The 14678-nt window shown below is 39.1% G+C and overlaps 1 protein-coding gene across 2 annotated transcripts; it reads right to left on the bottom strand.

Annotated features, from left to right (window-relative positions):
* Positions 1-3304: 3304 nt before the first annotated feature.
* Positions 3305-14313, bottom strand: LOC101473434 (uncharacterized). Of its 2 annotated transcripts, XM_076887621.1 has the most exons (8): positions 14195-14313; positions 6630-6966; positions 6036-6478; positions 5763-5846; positions 5457-5681; positions 5361-5375; positions 5079-5200; positions 3305-4968 (listed from the first exon to the last, which is right to left on the bottom strand). In XM_076887621.1, the coding sequence occupies exons 2-8, from the start codon at positions 6895-6897 to the stop codon at positions 4803-4805; spliced, it is 1323 nt and encodes a 440-aa protein (XP_076743736.1). In that variant the 5' UTR covers positions 6898-6966; positions 14195-14313; the 3' UTR covers positions 3305-4802. The 2 variants fall into 2 exon arrangements, with proteins under 2 accessions (XP_076743736.1, XP_076743737.1); XM_076887622.1 differs by lacking the exon at positions 5361-5375 and having other exon boundaries at positions 14195-14296.
* Between the last annotated feature and the right edge of the window lie 365 nt (positions 14314-14678).

The following is a 14678-nucleotide window of genomic DNA, read 5'->3' on the forward strand; positions in this document are numbered from 1 at the left end:
TGGCTGCGGGGGAGCTAACCGAGCTGAGAGTGGCTGCGGGGGAGCTAACCGAGCTGAGAGTGGCTGCGGGGGAGCTAACCGAGCTGAGAGTGGCTGCGCAGGCGATAGGCAGCTCGCGTTGACATCCGCCACACAAAACGCAGCCCCTGAATGAACAGTCATGCAGTCCGAAAATGAAAAAGAGTCCTCACTCACCACAGCCGGCGATTTAGAAGCCCGAACGTCCGGCTGTGGGGTGGCGCGCTTGCGGCGCGATCGGCGTTTCCTCCCCGCAGACGGCTCCGACGGGCCGGGCAAGATCACGTCCGGCGAGTCGGGCAGCGAGGCAGGAGTGGCTGGGAGAAGGTGCGGTGTGAGCCGGAGAAAAGCCTGCATGGTCGGAGGAAGCGACTGCAGAAGCCATGGCAGGCCAGAAAATAGCCGTTGTAGCCGACTTTCCACGGCACGACGAAGCTCCTCTGGAGGGTTCTCCAGCCATAGCCCGAGGAGAATCTCCACGTTGTACGCAATGTCGTCCTGGAGCTCCTCGGACGGATTTACTGCTGCTGGGTCCATGGTGGCTGGTTCGTACTGTCACGGTTTGCCGGGGCAAGCCGTGTGGAATATGAAATAGGACCCAAAATGCGGCAGCTCTGGTGCAGATGAGTGTTTATTTGACAACCGAAAATACAAACAGCAATGGTGTGGGTACCACGAAACAGGAATACCTAAACTGGGTAGAACTAATAACACAAACCAGAAACGAGGATGCAGGGAGGTCCGGGGAAATACATACGGGAAGACGCAGGGAGACCGAGGGGAAACAACACAGAAGGGTGGAAGGGAAATAACACAGACGAACCAGCAATTACTAAGACAGAAAATACAACTTAAATACACTCAGAGAACACAGGGAGATTACACACAGGTGGGAAACACAGCTGGGAGTGATTAACATAACGAGACTAGGGAGGCAAACTGAAAACACTCACATAAGACGCAGACCTTCACAATAAAACAGGAACACACGGGCAGAACAGAGTAAACACTAAACAAAGGAAGAACAGAACCAAAATCGAAGAGAAAACACAAAATGCTGGGTCAAAAGGACCCAGGATCATGACAGCTTCGGGTCTCTACTCTTGCCTCCCTTCCTTCATCCACCTGCTGGCCTCCACCACTTGCTAATGTTATTGAATCTGTAGAAGCTCCGCGATAGCCACCACACGAAGTAACGAATAACGAGCCTATCTAAATCCCAGTAACGAGTAACGCGTTCCTGGTTTTGGCATAATAACTAGTTACCGTGCTCGTTACCACAATAATAACGTAGTTACTGTAACGCGTTACTTAATAACGCGTTAGTCCCAACACTGGTCATGAGACATTCTGGCAAAAAAAATCACGGTTTTAGTAACGCAGTAACGCAGCGTTCCTACGGGAAAGTAACGGTAATCTATTTACCGTTTTTGCAATAGTAATCCCTTACTTTACTCGTTACCTGAAAAAAGTAATCAGATTACAGTAACGCGTTACGCGTTACTGCCCATCTCTGCTGAGAACCTTCACAGATATACACTACTATACCTGTTTGGGGGGGTTCCCCACTTGCCAAATCCCACTTTACCTCTTGACTATATGTTTCTGCTAAGATATTGAGGCAAAACTCACTCATTTATTCCTTTTCCATACAATTTAGGCAACAACCTATATTGTTAATAATCTGGTTAGCTTGTCAAAAAATAACTGGTAAAAAAAGTCCTCCTAAAAGTTTTTTTTATTATTTGAACGTTAAAGTAGATGCTTCTTTATTGTATTTCTCTAATGCTTTCATTTTCTCTTCATCTTGACTAAGGCACATTTTACTTATTATTTTATAAGGGAAAGGGAAATGTTTTTTTTTTCTGTTGTATCATATGTTTCAGAACTTTACTTTTTTCAATTTAAAGTAAACAATTTTTGACTAAAAATGCTTTGTATGCAATATTTATGAATACTGAGAGGCCTCACTCTTTACCATTTATCATTTTTAAAATTATTATTATTATTAGTCGTAGTAGTAGTATTCATTTTCTATGGGTTTAATTTGCTTTTATCAACAAGATTATTAACTTGAATTTTAGATTGAATCTGACTGTAACAGACTCATCATCAGCATGGATCATCTTAAAGCGTAGGTGTCAAACTCTGGCCCGCGGGCCAAATTTGGCACGCAGCCTAATTACATTTGGCCCACGAAGCCATACAAAATTACTATTAGAGCTGGCCTGCCAGTATTATACAGTGCATGTACTGCTAATACTACAATTCCCAGAATGCTCTGTTGGTGTTTTGGCGCGTCAGTCATGACAGGACCCATTAGCACCCTCTCTTCTGTTGACCATAGTCATAGCAACCATGCAAATACTGCCATGCTACCTATCCCAAAATGGCAAAAAGAAAGGCAGAAAACTGGAGCTTTCTGGACTGGTGGGAGAATATGATGAAAATTTGATAAATGATAAAATGATAAAATTTAATTCAGAAGGCTGCAAATACAGTACATTTTTTATTTAAGAAATGAATTCCACTGATGTGTTATTTAATTGGAATTTTGATTTTGCATGTGTGCAATATTAAGTTATATATACGTTTATATAAGTTATATATATTGTTTAGTATTAACTTTGCTTGTTCCATATTCAGTTTTTCAGCAAAACTTGTTTGAGTCCATAAAAGAGATTCCTTGTTATATTTGGAGGAAGTTTTTTTTCAGTGAATATTAATGTTAGCCCGCGACTTTGATCCAGTTTTGAATTTTGGCCCACTGTGTATTTGAGTTTGACACCCCTGTGTTAAAGGGTTTCAGCTGTACCCCAAAAGTTGATTCTGTTCATCTGGACATAGCGTTTTCAGTGGGAGAAACATTTTGTCACTCAGCCAACTGACTTCAGTCTCACCTAAATGCAGGTTTCCCCAACCTTTTAAACAGTATATTGGCATAAAGACGGAAACTAGCACCACCGACGAACAATGGACTGTGAGGTCGCATTATGATCATTAATATGCAAATTGTCATGACCACTGATCAGCAACCAGTGATCAAAAGCCATTGATCCACAATTGATCAATAATACATTGTCAGCAGCTGTACAAAAACAGACTGGTTGTATATTGGCAGCTCCCTCCTGGGTGAAAATAGTTAAGTGGGGTTTTTATTCAGGTCTCTATAAATGACCGACAACATTTTATTTCATAATAAAAAACATAACTTCAATTTAACCGAAGCAGCTGCAACATGTTTTTATTTTATTAACAAATTATACAATGACAAACTTATCTGGAATCAAACACTTTCAATCTTTTTGTCCTTTAATTGAAAATTACAACAATATTGTGTACAATTAGTACAGCATGATTTTTACAATTAGTAAAAATATTGTTGGCTGTGTATGTTCAATAATGCTGACTTTTACAAACGTGCGGAGTTTAGCAGAAAAAAGGGAGAGAAAGGGTGAGAGAAAGAAAAAAAAAATCTCATGGCTCCCAATAAGGAGCCGGCTCGCGTCGTTCACTTCAGAGTCGGCTCTAAGAGCCGTTTCGTTCGCGAACGACACATCACTACTGGCTGGGAACCCCCACACATACAGCATGTTTACAAGTGGTGTCATACTGATTACTGCCCCACTTCAACAGTGACATATGGAACCTTAGTTTTACAAACATTAAATTTACACAATAAAAAAAATTTAACTATATACAATACAGTTTTAAGAATGCTCACAGTATATTATATCTCAGCTACAGCTGCAACATTTTTTTTCTTTTATTAACAAATTATACAATGACAAACTTATCTGGAATCAAACACTTTCAATCTTTTTGTCCTTTAATTGAAAATTACAACAATATTGTGTACAATTAGTACAACATGACTTTTACAATTAGTAAAAGTATTGTTGGCTGTGTATGTTCAATAATGCTGACTGTTACAAACTTTACTGAGACTCTAGGATGGCACTGAACATTACATCAAAGGCCAGTCCACCAAACCATAAACCTCCAGTCTAAATTTACAAAGTAACATTTTATAAAATTAAACCAAGATAAAGGAAAAATGGTAGCAAATTGACTTCACATTCTTTCTAAAAGACAATGAAAAGAAACGGTACATGCAGGGGGAAGAGTGTAAATAAAATGGCTGACAATGACTATTAATCTTGCGCTTCCTTGCAGGGATATTTAATCAAACACAACACAGGAACATTACTGGTTTGAAACATTTTACTTTCTCAAGAATATATTTGATAATAATGATGTCTTGTGAATCAGATTTTCAACTGGGGCTCCAATGCTTCAATCTGGGGCTCTCCTCAGCTCTTCCTGGGACAGTGGCGCGGCTGCCCCTCTGTTGGTCTTCCTTGGTCTCTTGTGTTCTGGGGGCCTCTGGATGTCTGGAGTCTTGATCTCCCCCATACCTGCTTCATGCCCTGGAGGACGGGGCTGTGGCTCCCCACACCCTCTAGCAGATCATTACATGAAGGAACCTTTTAAATACAAGCGCGTCCCTGCTCACAGGTGTACACACGGGTGCTCACACACACAAACTACACCCTTTTTGGCTCCTACCTCAAAGCACACTGTGCGCTGTCGATCTTACGTGCTGCACAATAATGTTTAATATTTAGTATTTACTGTTACATTCCCATAGATCATCGTGATGTTGTTTATTATGTTGCTCTTTTTTTTCTTCTACTTGTTTTCTTTTTTCTTTCTCAACAGGTGATCCAGGTGATTGATATATGTATTTTTTTTTGTCTGCTTATTTTGTTGGTTTTTGCCCTTTATCCCCGTCCCTCTTCCCAGCTGTTTTTCTTTCCCTTTCTTTCTCCCCTTTCTTTTCGCCAGCAAAAAAACAACAAAAAACAAAAACAAAAACAAAACCAAACAAAAGAAAAAAAAAACAAAAAAGCCAAAAAAAACAAAAAAAACAAAAAAGGAAAGCAGAGCCTGTGGAACACAAAACAAATAAATAAATACAAATTTTAAAAAACACTCTGTTGTTCAGTCTCCTCACACATGCGAAATAAATAATACAAAGTCTTTGGATTTAAACTTACTTAATATTATGTCGATCATCATCATCTTCTCCAAGGCTCTTCTCTGAAGGTTTTTCACGTGTTCTGAAACATTTATCTCTGCTTGTGGAAGTTGCTGGGGGTCTGGCAGTGCATTCTGACCTCTAGAGCAAAGTCACAATTTTTACTCACAATATACTACTCTTGTGCAATTGGTGCACTGAAGATATTACTGTAACTATATTCAGCTCTCATGTCCCTAACGACTGATGATGTATTTTTAAACAAATAGAAGCACAAGAAATTAAAATTACACATACTAACCTTACCAATGCAGTTCTAAAGTTCAGCAAATAAAAAAGAACAGTATTAGACATTATTTTGTGTGCATTTAATCTTTGTTATACTTTGAATAATTACCTGCATGAATGAGCAATTAGGTCCTAAAAGCTTTTCTAGGTCTTTCACAGTGTCAGAGAGTGAAAGGATGCCTCTGTGGAGATCTGTCAACCTCTGTATAGTATTAATCTTTCGAGTCTCCTCTTCTTTTAATGCTGCTATTCTGGCTTCTTCCTCTCTCCCCAGGAAGAGTCTAAGCTTCTGAAAGTCCTCCCGAATCTTCTTCTCTGTGTCATTCCTCTGAGTCTGTTACAGAAAAAAACAACCTGTCATCTTCTTAAGCTCTTAACGTGTTTAAGATTTAACAAGCCAAAATTCAACAGGTACCTTAATATGTTCAGTTGATGAGTTGCACACTTGCTTGAATCTTTCAAAAGCTACCTGCTTTCCCATGACATTCTTGGAAAAAGTCTGAAATAAAAGTACTCCTTCAATCAAAAGAACAAGAAAGCACTGAAAAAAAAAAAAAAGATCTGTGGGTGTGTCTCAATCAGAAATGCAAGTTTAAGTACAAATTACATACACCCTTCTATCATAGTTTTAGGCGCAACAAAGAATTTAATGCAATTTAGCCCAGTCAATAGATAAAAGTGTCTTCACCTGGTGTGGCTCTGATGGGACATTTCTGTGTCCTTCTGATGTATCAGTGAGCCTTCCTTGTTTGTGTCTTTCACTCAAACTCTTCAGAACAAAATTAGACGGAGGTTCAGGATTGTAGATGACTTGACGACAGATTGAGCATTTTTTATCTTTTTTCACTCTCCAGTGGTATTGCACACAGTCCTTACAGAAGCTGTGGCCACACTGCAGCGTCACAGGTTCAATGAAAATACATAAGCAAATTGGACAAGATATATCATCAGTGACAGATGATTCTTGTCCACTCTTTGTGATGATTTCCAATTCTTCATCACTTGACTTGTTTTCTTCCTTTATGATGGAGAATGACTTTTCTTTTTTCTTATTCTTAAAGTCGAGTTCTTTAGGTATGACTGTTTTGGGCATATGGAGTGTAGGATTAGAAGGTGTCCGGCGTGATTTTTCTGCAAATGGCAAAATTGTTAACAATCTTAATATGACACTTCTTAGTTACAGCTCATTAAAACAAAACATTACAAATGAATTAAGATTTATATTTTTTGTATGATGTGGAAATATATATAGCAGTTAAACTGCAATATCATGGCATTTTACCTTGGGTTAACTTTATTGCGAGGTCATTGAACTTCATCCTAAAGAAAATGTCGATTGTAACCTCTACAGCACCATCTTTGCTGTAAACTTGCACCAGCTTGTCAACAGTGTCTTCTCTGGTAGCATTCTCCAGCTGGAACCTAAAGATAGGTCGGGATCCTTCTCTCATGTTCAGAGCCAAGTACCACTGAAAGCGCTTTAGCTCAGAGTCACTTAGCTCATCCAGGTAATCCTTAAGCCATTTTTCATTTTGCACCGGAGTACACATCTTTAGCTGTCAAAAAGTCAGGTTGAAGAGGCAAAGTCTGTTGTTGAATGTCGTCTTCAGATGTGTGGGCTGATGGTCATAGACAAGAAACGAGATGTTAGGATTCATTTATGAAAGAACACAAAAATATCCTCAAGAGCCTTATTTAATAGATGAAAGCTGAGCTGATGGCCGTGTTCAAAGGCAATTATTTGTGTGAAAAAGCAATCTGAAGATAACTTTTAATTATCCTACTGGATGAGGTGATGTGCAGGCTCAAAAAGTTTAAAATTTTTTATTATATAATAAATTAAATTGAATATATTTAAGTGATTGTATGGGATATGCTTAAATTAAATTGTTTCAATTCTGTATCGTTTATAAATGTCATCATAAAATGAGGTGAAGGTCTTGTAGTATCTCAAAGGCAAACCAAATAACTCTATTGACTCCTTCAATTTAATTTTCTTCTATTTAAACAAGAATAAAAAATATTGGTGAATTGTCAACAATCATCACTCCATTATGTGTAATGTATTATGTTTAGAAAATAATTAAAAAACACTTTTTATATTTTGGGATAGCTGTGTCTTGTTCTGATCGTTATGCAGCACTTAAAAAAAAACAAAAAACCAACCAACCACACAAACTTTGACAAACTTTGTCAAAGGCACTGAATTTATGCACCCTGTGCGTTACAAAGCAGTTTATAACGGTGACATGGATCTGTCTCTTGTAACTCGTTATTTTTCAGTGTGTGTGTTTAAAGTTGTAAAGGGAGCATAATTTACCCCTATCACATTTGTTTTCTAAAATACGAGAATAGTTTTCAGTGTCTAAACCGAAACGACTAAAGTTGAAAGAAAACACAGATTTACAAATTTGCAGGAAAAAAAAGTGCAACACACAAATATCCCAGGCGAATACGATCTAGTGTCTCACAAACTTGTGACTAATGTCGCTGCCATCTCTCTAGCTACTTAACGGGACATTGCAGCTTTCTAAACCGCGACCGTCTTCGCTACCTGCCCAATAATACCGAGATCCACACCAAAGGACATTTAGTATGTAACATACATGTAAGCCTTGGGACGAGGCACACCCCAGCCAGCATTGCAATTCCTTAATAACATTGTTTGCTGCTCACCTCTGCTCCTTGGGCCAGCTCCCGTTTATTCACACGAATGAGGTCTAGAACTGTTCTTCCTTCCTCATTTCCTTTTATACAGTCATTGGCCAGACCTGATTTGTACGGTCCGATTTTGCACATGCGCAGTAAGGATCGGGGAGTCCTGATCCGTAACTATCTTTTTATTTTTCATTTTTGTCTACATTATATTGCAGTGTTTCATTACTGCAAACATTTTAACATATACTTATTATTGTTAACATCTAAACAGTTACTCTGACCTGTAACTATCGCAAAATGCTTTGAGCGGAAGTACCGATCAGGGTTTCCGGTACGGATCGGGTAGCAAAAAGCAAAAAACAAAAAAGTTGGTATATTTCAGTTGCACTGTCTCCTCGTGGGGTGTCTTAACTATTTACCCCGTACATATGGAATTTGCACGGGGTTTTGTACGCTTGCTGCAGTCTCACACTGACAGGAAAACCACAGCAGCTATGCATCACTTCAGCATAGTGCATCACAGCAAACTTTACCACAATACTGCAGAATAACTAGCACAGCCGACACCTCACTGCTTAGTACCCACAACTTAATTTCCTTCTTCTTTCTTTATTTCTCTCTCTTTTTTTTTTTTTACATTTTAAAAATCCTGTCCCATCTACTTTAATTATGATCTGAATGCACTGTGTGCATGCGCAAGTCCTACGTCACTTCCTCTCTTTGCCAACATTTAGTAAAATTCTGTCTTTTGGATCTTTGCAGATAATCAGACCTAAATATGTTGCTTCATTTTTAACTGTTATATTACAAAAACTCTGAACATTACACTCTTTGACAGGTAATAATTGACATTTATTTAAGTTTAGGACCAATCCAGACCCTTTTGAGAAATCCTCTATTACATGTAAAGCACTTGGCTGGCATTTTTAAGAAAAATTATGGTATCATCTGCCAATTGACTGATGACAATCTCTGTCTGCTATGTTGTCTAAAGGAATTTGGTGTAGCTTGGGTGAGGAGATTACTTTTATGACTGGCAGGAAGTCACAGATACAGAGACACACACACACAGTGCTTTAACCGTTACAACGCACCCACACACACAGGCACTCACGTGCTCGTGCATACACACACAAACACAGAGTTTGCAACACATCATGGGGGGTTTATGATGGGGTTACTTCTATAAAGCTGACTGTAACAAACAAAGGAGTGGAAGATCTGCAGAGGGACACCGGCCTTGCACGTCTTCCCTTCTAGCAGATGCATGCTTAAGGTCAACTATCGAACGGCATATACTTTAAAGTAAAGGCTTTAAAACCAAGTTAGTACAAACATCGCTGATGTCACATAACTTTGCCGAAATGTGTTGTTACGAAGTCAGTTTCATCCCGGTTCTTTTTTATTCCTCGGGCATCCAGAGACGGCCCCGGACTCAGTAGTCATTTCACAAAACCTTTATTCATCTTCAGTTAATCTTACAGAGATTGTGATGATTTTGTGGCTAATTAAAGTCGGTCATATATCCACAAACACAACAAGCTGAAACTCAGTGATGCTGCTCGGTTTGCAGTCCTGAATATCACAGCACAAGCAGGATTCACTGCACTGTTAATGTTAGCTATGTTATATTGCTGCCTCTGTTCGGTGGTGTCGAGCCAAACGGACTTTAACGTGTGTTTGAACGAGCTGACGGTTCACTCGTTAAGCTGAAAGAAAGATGCTTTAATCACAGGAGTCACACATGTGTCCACTGTACCATCTGGGAACTTTAGCATTCGTAATAACACAAACACTAAATCCTCCTTCTCTGGTGCTGTTTTGTAGCAGTGTATACACCTGAGACTGTCACCTGTCTGTCTGTCCTGCACTCTCTCTCTGTTTCTTTCTCTCTGATTGTGTAATAAAAGTATGAACATGTATTTATAAGTTACACTTGTGTTTGAATCCTGCAGCTTATCACATTCGATTTCCACGTGTGGCAACTGCAAGTGTCCAGAGTGAGGACAGACTGAGGGACCCACTGCTGCACATCATCTGTGAGGCTTTGCACCCCTGATGATCCACCAGGACAAACTCAGCAGTGTGTGAGGAAGAGGAGGAAGAGCCAGCAGCAGCTGACAGATGGAGAGAATAGACAGACTGTTCCCTGTTTGTGAAGGACTGCTAGAAAAGTTTAACATAACTAATTGTCTGTCCTGAACAGAGAGGGGCAGTAACGTGTTACTTGTAACGCGTTACTGTAATCTGATTACTTTTTTCAAGTAACGAGTAAAGTAAGGGATTACTATTGCAAAAACGGTAATTAGATTACCGTTACTTTCCCGTAGGAACGCTGCGTTACTGCGTTACTAAAACCGTGATTTTTTGCGACAATGTCTCATGACAGTGACGTAAGCGAGTGCGCCGTTAGTGACAACAGCTGTGTGCAGATCAACAATGGATCACATATCGATTGTGGGAGAGAGTATGAGCGTGCAGCGTTTAAAGCGTGGAAGTACCGACCTTACTTTGAGTTTGATTCCATAAAAAGTGACAAAAACATTAGTGTCCATCGTGCGTGGGAAGAAAACTTCTTTTTACAGCGAAAAAAAACCCTAAACTTCCAAGCAAGCACCGAGTGCGCAACGACGTAATGGGAAACTCACAGAGAAACTCGCGGATTCTTCAACTGACCGCGGCACACCTGCACCAGGGTAAACCTCCGCCTACCGTAGTCCTGCTTTACAGGTGAAAATAGAGCAACAGGACCGCTGAGTCTTTGACTTTATTTATTTTCTGCTGTGTTTTACTTGCATCTATTTGAAAGAGTGAGTGTAAACACAAAAAAATATTTTATTTTATGTGCTGGGATGTGCAGAAAATAGGTTTAAATGTTAAACTAATTTATTCAAGTCAGAGAATGGTGCATATAATTAAATTTTTGCTTGATGCATAAAGTTAAAAGATTAAAACTGATAAAACAAGTTTAAAAAAAGAGACTTTTCCATTTGATTACATTTTGTATGATGGATTATGTAGAAAAAGGTTCTCTTTGATGTGCATAATGCTCCCGCTGACATAGCAAGAATCACAGTTGCACAACAGTAGTTTGCCACCACCATTGTGTGAATGTGAGAGTGAATGAATAGTGGAATTGTAAAGCCACTAAAGTCTCGAAAAGCGCTGCATAAATGCAATCCATTATTATCATTATTATTATAAGCTACCTTTGTAAGTTAAAAGCATCAGTATCAGCACCTGCTATCAGCAACAATGGCCGCGTATTTACTTGGGATTGGATCCAAATTTTGCAACATCACATATCACACACACCACTGTTTCAAACCTTGAACCGTGAAATGTTTTCTTTGTAAAGTTGTACAGTTGTCATTGTCACCGTCTATTCCAATGAACCGATCATACCAGTTACTATATGAAGCACAAACTTACATGTCTATTTGGTCGAAATTGGATGTTTTTCTGGGTATATGTTGCCGACTAAAAATGACCATTTATTGACCTGAGCTTCATACTGACAGTTTTTTATATTAATCCGATAACTAATAATAATCCTGGCTATCTTCAGCAAAATGCACAGCCCACATTATTATTGCTGTTAGCACGCAATAATCTGTCAAACAAATTCACAAAACTACATGGTCATGTTAGTTAATGCTTGATGGCCAAACTCTGTGTTAACAGCTGGAGGGGCTGTGTCCTGCATTAAATACAGATGGAGGACAAATAAAAGAGAGCAAATATTCCCCAACATAACTTGTGACCAGCAGGAGATCTACGTCTGCTGTTTTGAAGTTTTAAAACAAAAATGGGCTCATTTTGAGCCTCCTTTCAAAATAACACAGGAAACATGGAGAGACAAGGCACGATAACACAAGCTTGACAATGGAACATGGAACATGTAGACATAAAACACATGACAGACTGGGGATGCATGGAACACAAGGAGAGGTAAATGAAAACAGATTAGGGAGACCAAGGCACAGGCGTAACTTACACGTTTAACATAGGGAACAAGACAGACTACACAGAAGACAGGACAAGACTCAAAAACATGGCGACCTGGAAGAAACATAAATTAGACTAAGACATACTAAATAAAAATACTAAAACTTAAAATTATCTTATAAGTAATCAAAAATACAAAATGGCTCAACTACAACCTTAACTAAGAACAACACATGAACTAAACGCTAACATAAGAAATCAACAATACCAAATAACTCAAAGGGCTGGGTCACAGACCCGAGACCCTGACAGAACGATTGGAAAAGTTGTTATTGTAAGCATCAAATAGCCTTTAAATGTGCTACATTTGCATTAGATAGAACAAGGTGCAATAGTTGCTAATAAAACATACTAACTTAGCTATTTCCTTGATTACTGATAACTGTGGTTTACAACATTTCAGTCCTGTTAGACAGTTTTTGTTTTTTTCATTTGAAGCACTTTTGTAAATAAGTCAGACGTTGATGTCATGTGTTTGTGTAAGAAGTTTTCCTGATCAACAGATGTCGTCACCATCTAAGACCGATACATTCCAATGAACTAGGCACACCAGTAAAACAGAAACTATTCTCCCTGTTCACTAGAAGTGGACTATTTTTCTGGGTATAAGGTGCAGAACATAAGTGGTCCTTTATTGACCTGAGCTTCTTATTCACAGTTTTAATCACTGACATCTTTTATATTAATTTGATAACTAATAATGATAAACAAGAAACTTCCTTCAACAAAGCACACCTCATGGTACACAACAATCTTACAAACATATTAAATAATTTCAGTATTGAGAAGGTTACTTTTAAAATGTATTCCACTACAGATTACAGAATACATGCCCCAACATGTATTTTGTAACATATTCCGTTACGTTACTCAATGAGAGTAACATATTCTGAATTCTTTGGATTACTTAATATATTATCATGCTGTTTACAACAACATGAATGTACTATTGCTGTGTGATTTATTGCTATTACTTAAGGATAGTCGCCATACCAATAACAACTAGATTTTTAAATCTTAATATAAAATGAGTAACAGTATGTTGACATTAAGTAAGGCTGCACTTTTAGCAGTGATCTCCTATTCTGCGCGTATATAAAACAGGTCTGTGGCTCCGAACCGCAGTAAGGGGACCTCTGGCTAATATGTCGGGTTCTGTGTCAGGCTTGTAGCTGAAAACTAGCTTTACTTTGTTGTCTGGGTCAACTTTGCTAGCGAGAGACAAAGAGAGGCACTGAAAGGCTGCTCCAATGGAACTTATTGTTTCGGAGGAAAACACGAACACATAGTCGAGTCTTAATTATTTACTTACAACCAGTGTTGGGTAAGTTACTTTAAAATAGTAACTGAGTTACATTACTAGTTACTTCTCTCAAAAGTAACTCAGTTACTTCAAGTTACTCGTTACTTTCAAAGTAACTAGTTACTAGGGAAAGTAACTTTGGTTTTACTCAGAATTCTCTTGTTAATGTGTTTCTTCCATACTTTTGCCAGTCTTCTAGCTTGCTTACTTGCCACAAGTGCACTGTGCCACCTACCAATAGAAAGGAAAAGATAATGTGCATATTTCCACGAGAGAAATCCCACGCCTGGACCGTCATTGACTGCTGCCATGATTCTAGCCTACGTCACAGCGTCATGTGCGCTTTTTACATCAACACAAAAACTGCAGTCGTGGTGCTTTCGATTGTACTCAGAACTCGGAAATTCTGCCTTCTGAATAGGAAGATGTAGGCAACACCAGACTGCAGATGAGCTGCATACAGGGCTGGACTGGGACAAAAAAATCGGCCCGGGCATTTTGACTAGAGACCGGCCGCCATTATAGCAAAAATCATAAAGCCTTTGAATGAAAATAAACACTGTTGTGACAGTGATGTACACTGTTCTGATGGTATATATGCATCAATCTATCAATTGTTTGTTGTAAGATTCAGATAATTATTTTTTAAAAGTGAGACATTTTAAATGAGAATAAGAAAGTATTTCTTTGTGCCCCCCATTCCCTGTTAATGCCCTACCTGGCCCCCTGGCAACACTTTGCTAGACCTGCCCCTGCACAGTTACCAGCTGTCAGCTGCTTAGAAAAGGATCCTGGGGTTATTTGTCTCTCAGAAACAGTTCATAACTTCCCTTCAACTCATTCATGTCACCTAAAAGGTAAACCTGTTTCTCCATCACCTGTTCAGCTCTGATGATCCAGTAAGGACATCTCCTGGTTTCATCTTCATGTTTCCCTCTCACCAGATAACCAAACCATATCATGACCAGCAGCTTTTTTTACAGCTGTGGCTCCAGCAAACATCAGCTGATACTTGAAATTAATATTAAATAAATTCTAACAACAGCTGATCAAGCTTAAACATGCTGCTGTTGTTTAGCGCGACATCCGCTGGTTTCCTCTTTCTGGCGCAAAGTGGGCGATAAACAAACAAGAGAGACGATCAGCTGATCATTGATCAGTTTTCATGACTGAAGTAGAAACAGGAGAGGGAGGGGAGAGAATGAGAGAAGAAGAGGCAGCTGTGCAGCGTAAACACAGAATAACTCCAGCTTTGTGTCTTTTTCATTGTAGCTGAATTACGGGACAAACTGTTCCTTTTCACCTCAATAAGAAACGCGTAATATTTTCTCTGAATACCAGACGGGACGGTTGGCAACGCTA

The sequence above is a fragment of the Maylandia zebra genome, linkage group LG8 (assembly GCF_041146795.1).
Source record: "Maylandia zebra isolate NMK-2024a linkage group LG8, Mzebra_GT3a, whole genome shotgun sequence".
NCBI classification, from domain to species: domain Eukaryota; kingdom Metazoa; phylum Chordata; class Actinopteri; order Cichliformes; family Cichlidae; genus Maylandia; species Maylandia zebra.

Bases quoted from the DNA above. Each gene is read 5' to 3' on its own strand.
- LOC101473434 (XM_076887621.1), bottom strand. From the start codon at position 6,897: ATGTGTACTCCGGTGCAAAATGAAAAATGGCTTAAGGATTACCTGGAT. The intron at 6,479-6,629 runs GTAAAATGCCAT...TGCCATTTGCAG, and splicing joins CGCAATAAAGTTAACCCAAG to AAAAATCACGCCGGACACCT. The intron at 5,682-5,762 runs GTACCTGTTGAA...TTTCTGTAACAG, and splicing joins CATCAACTGAACATATTAAG to ACTCAGAGGAATGACACAGA.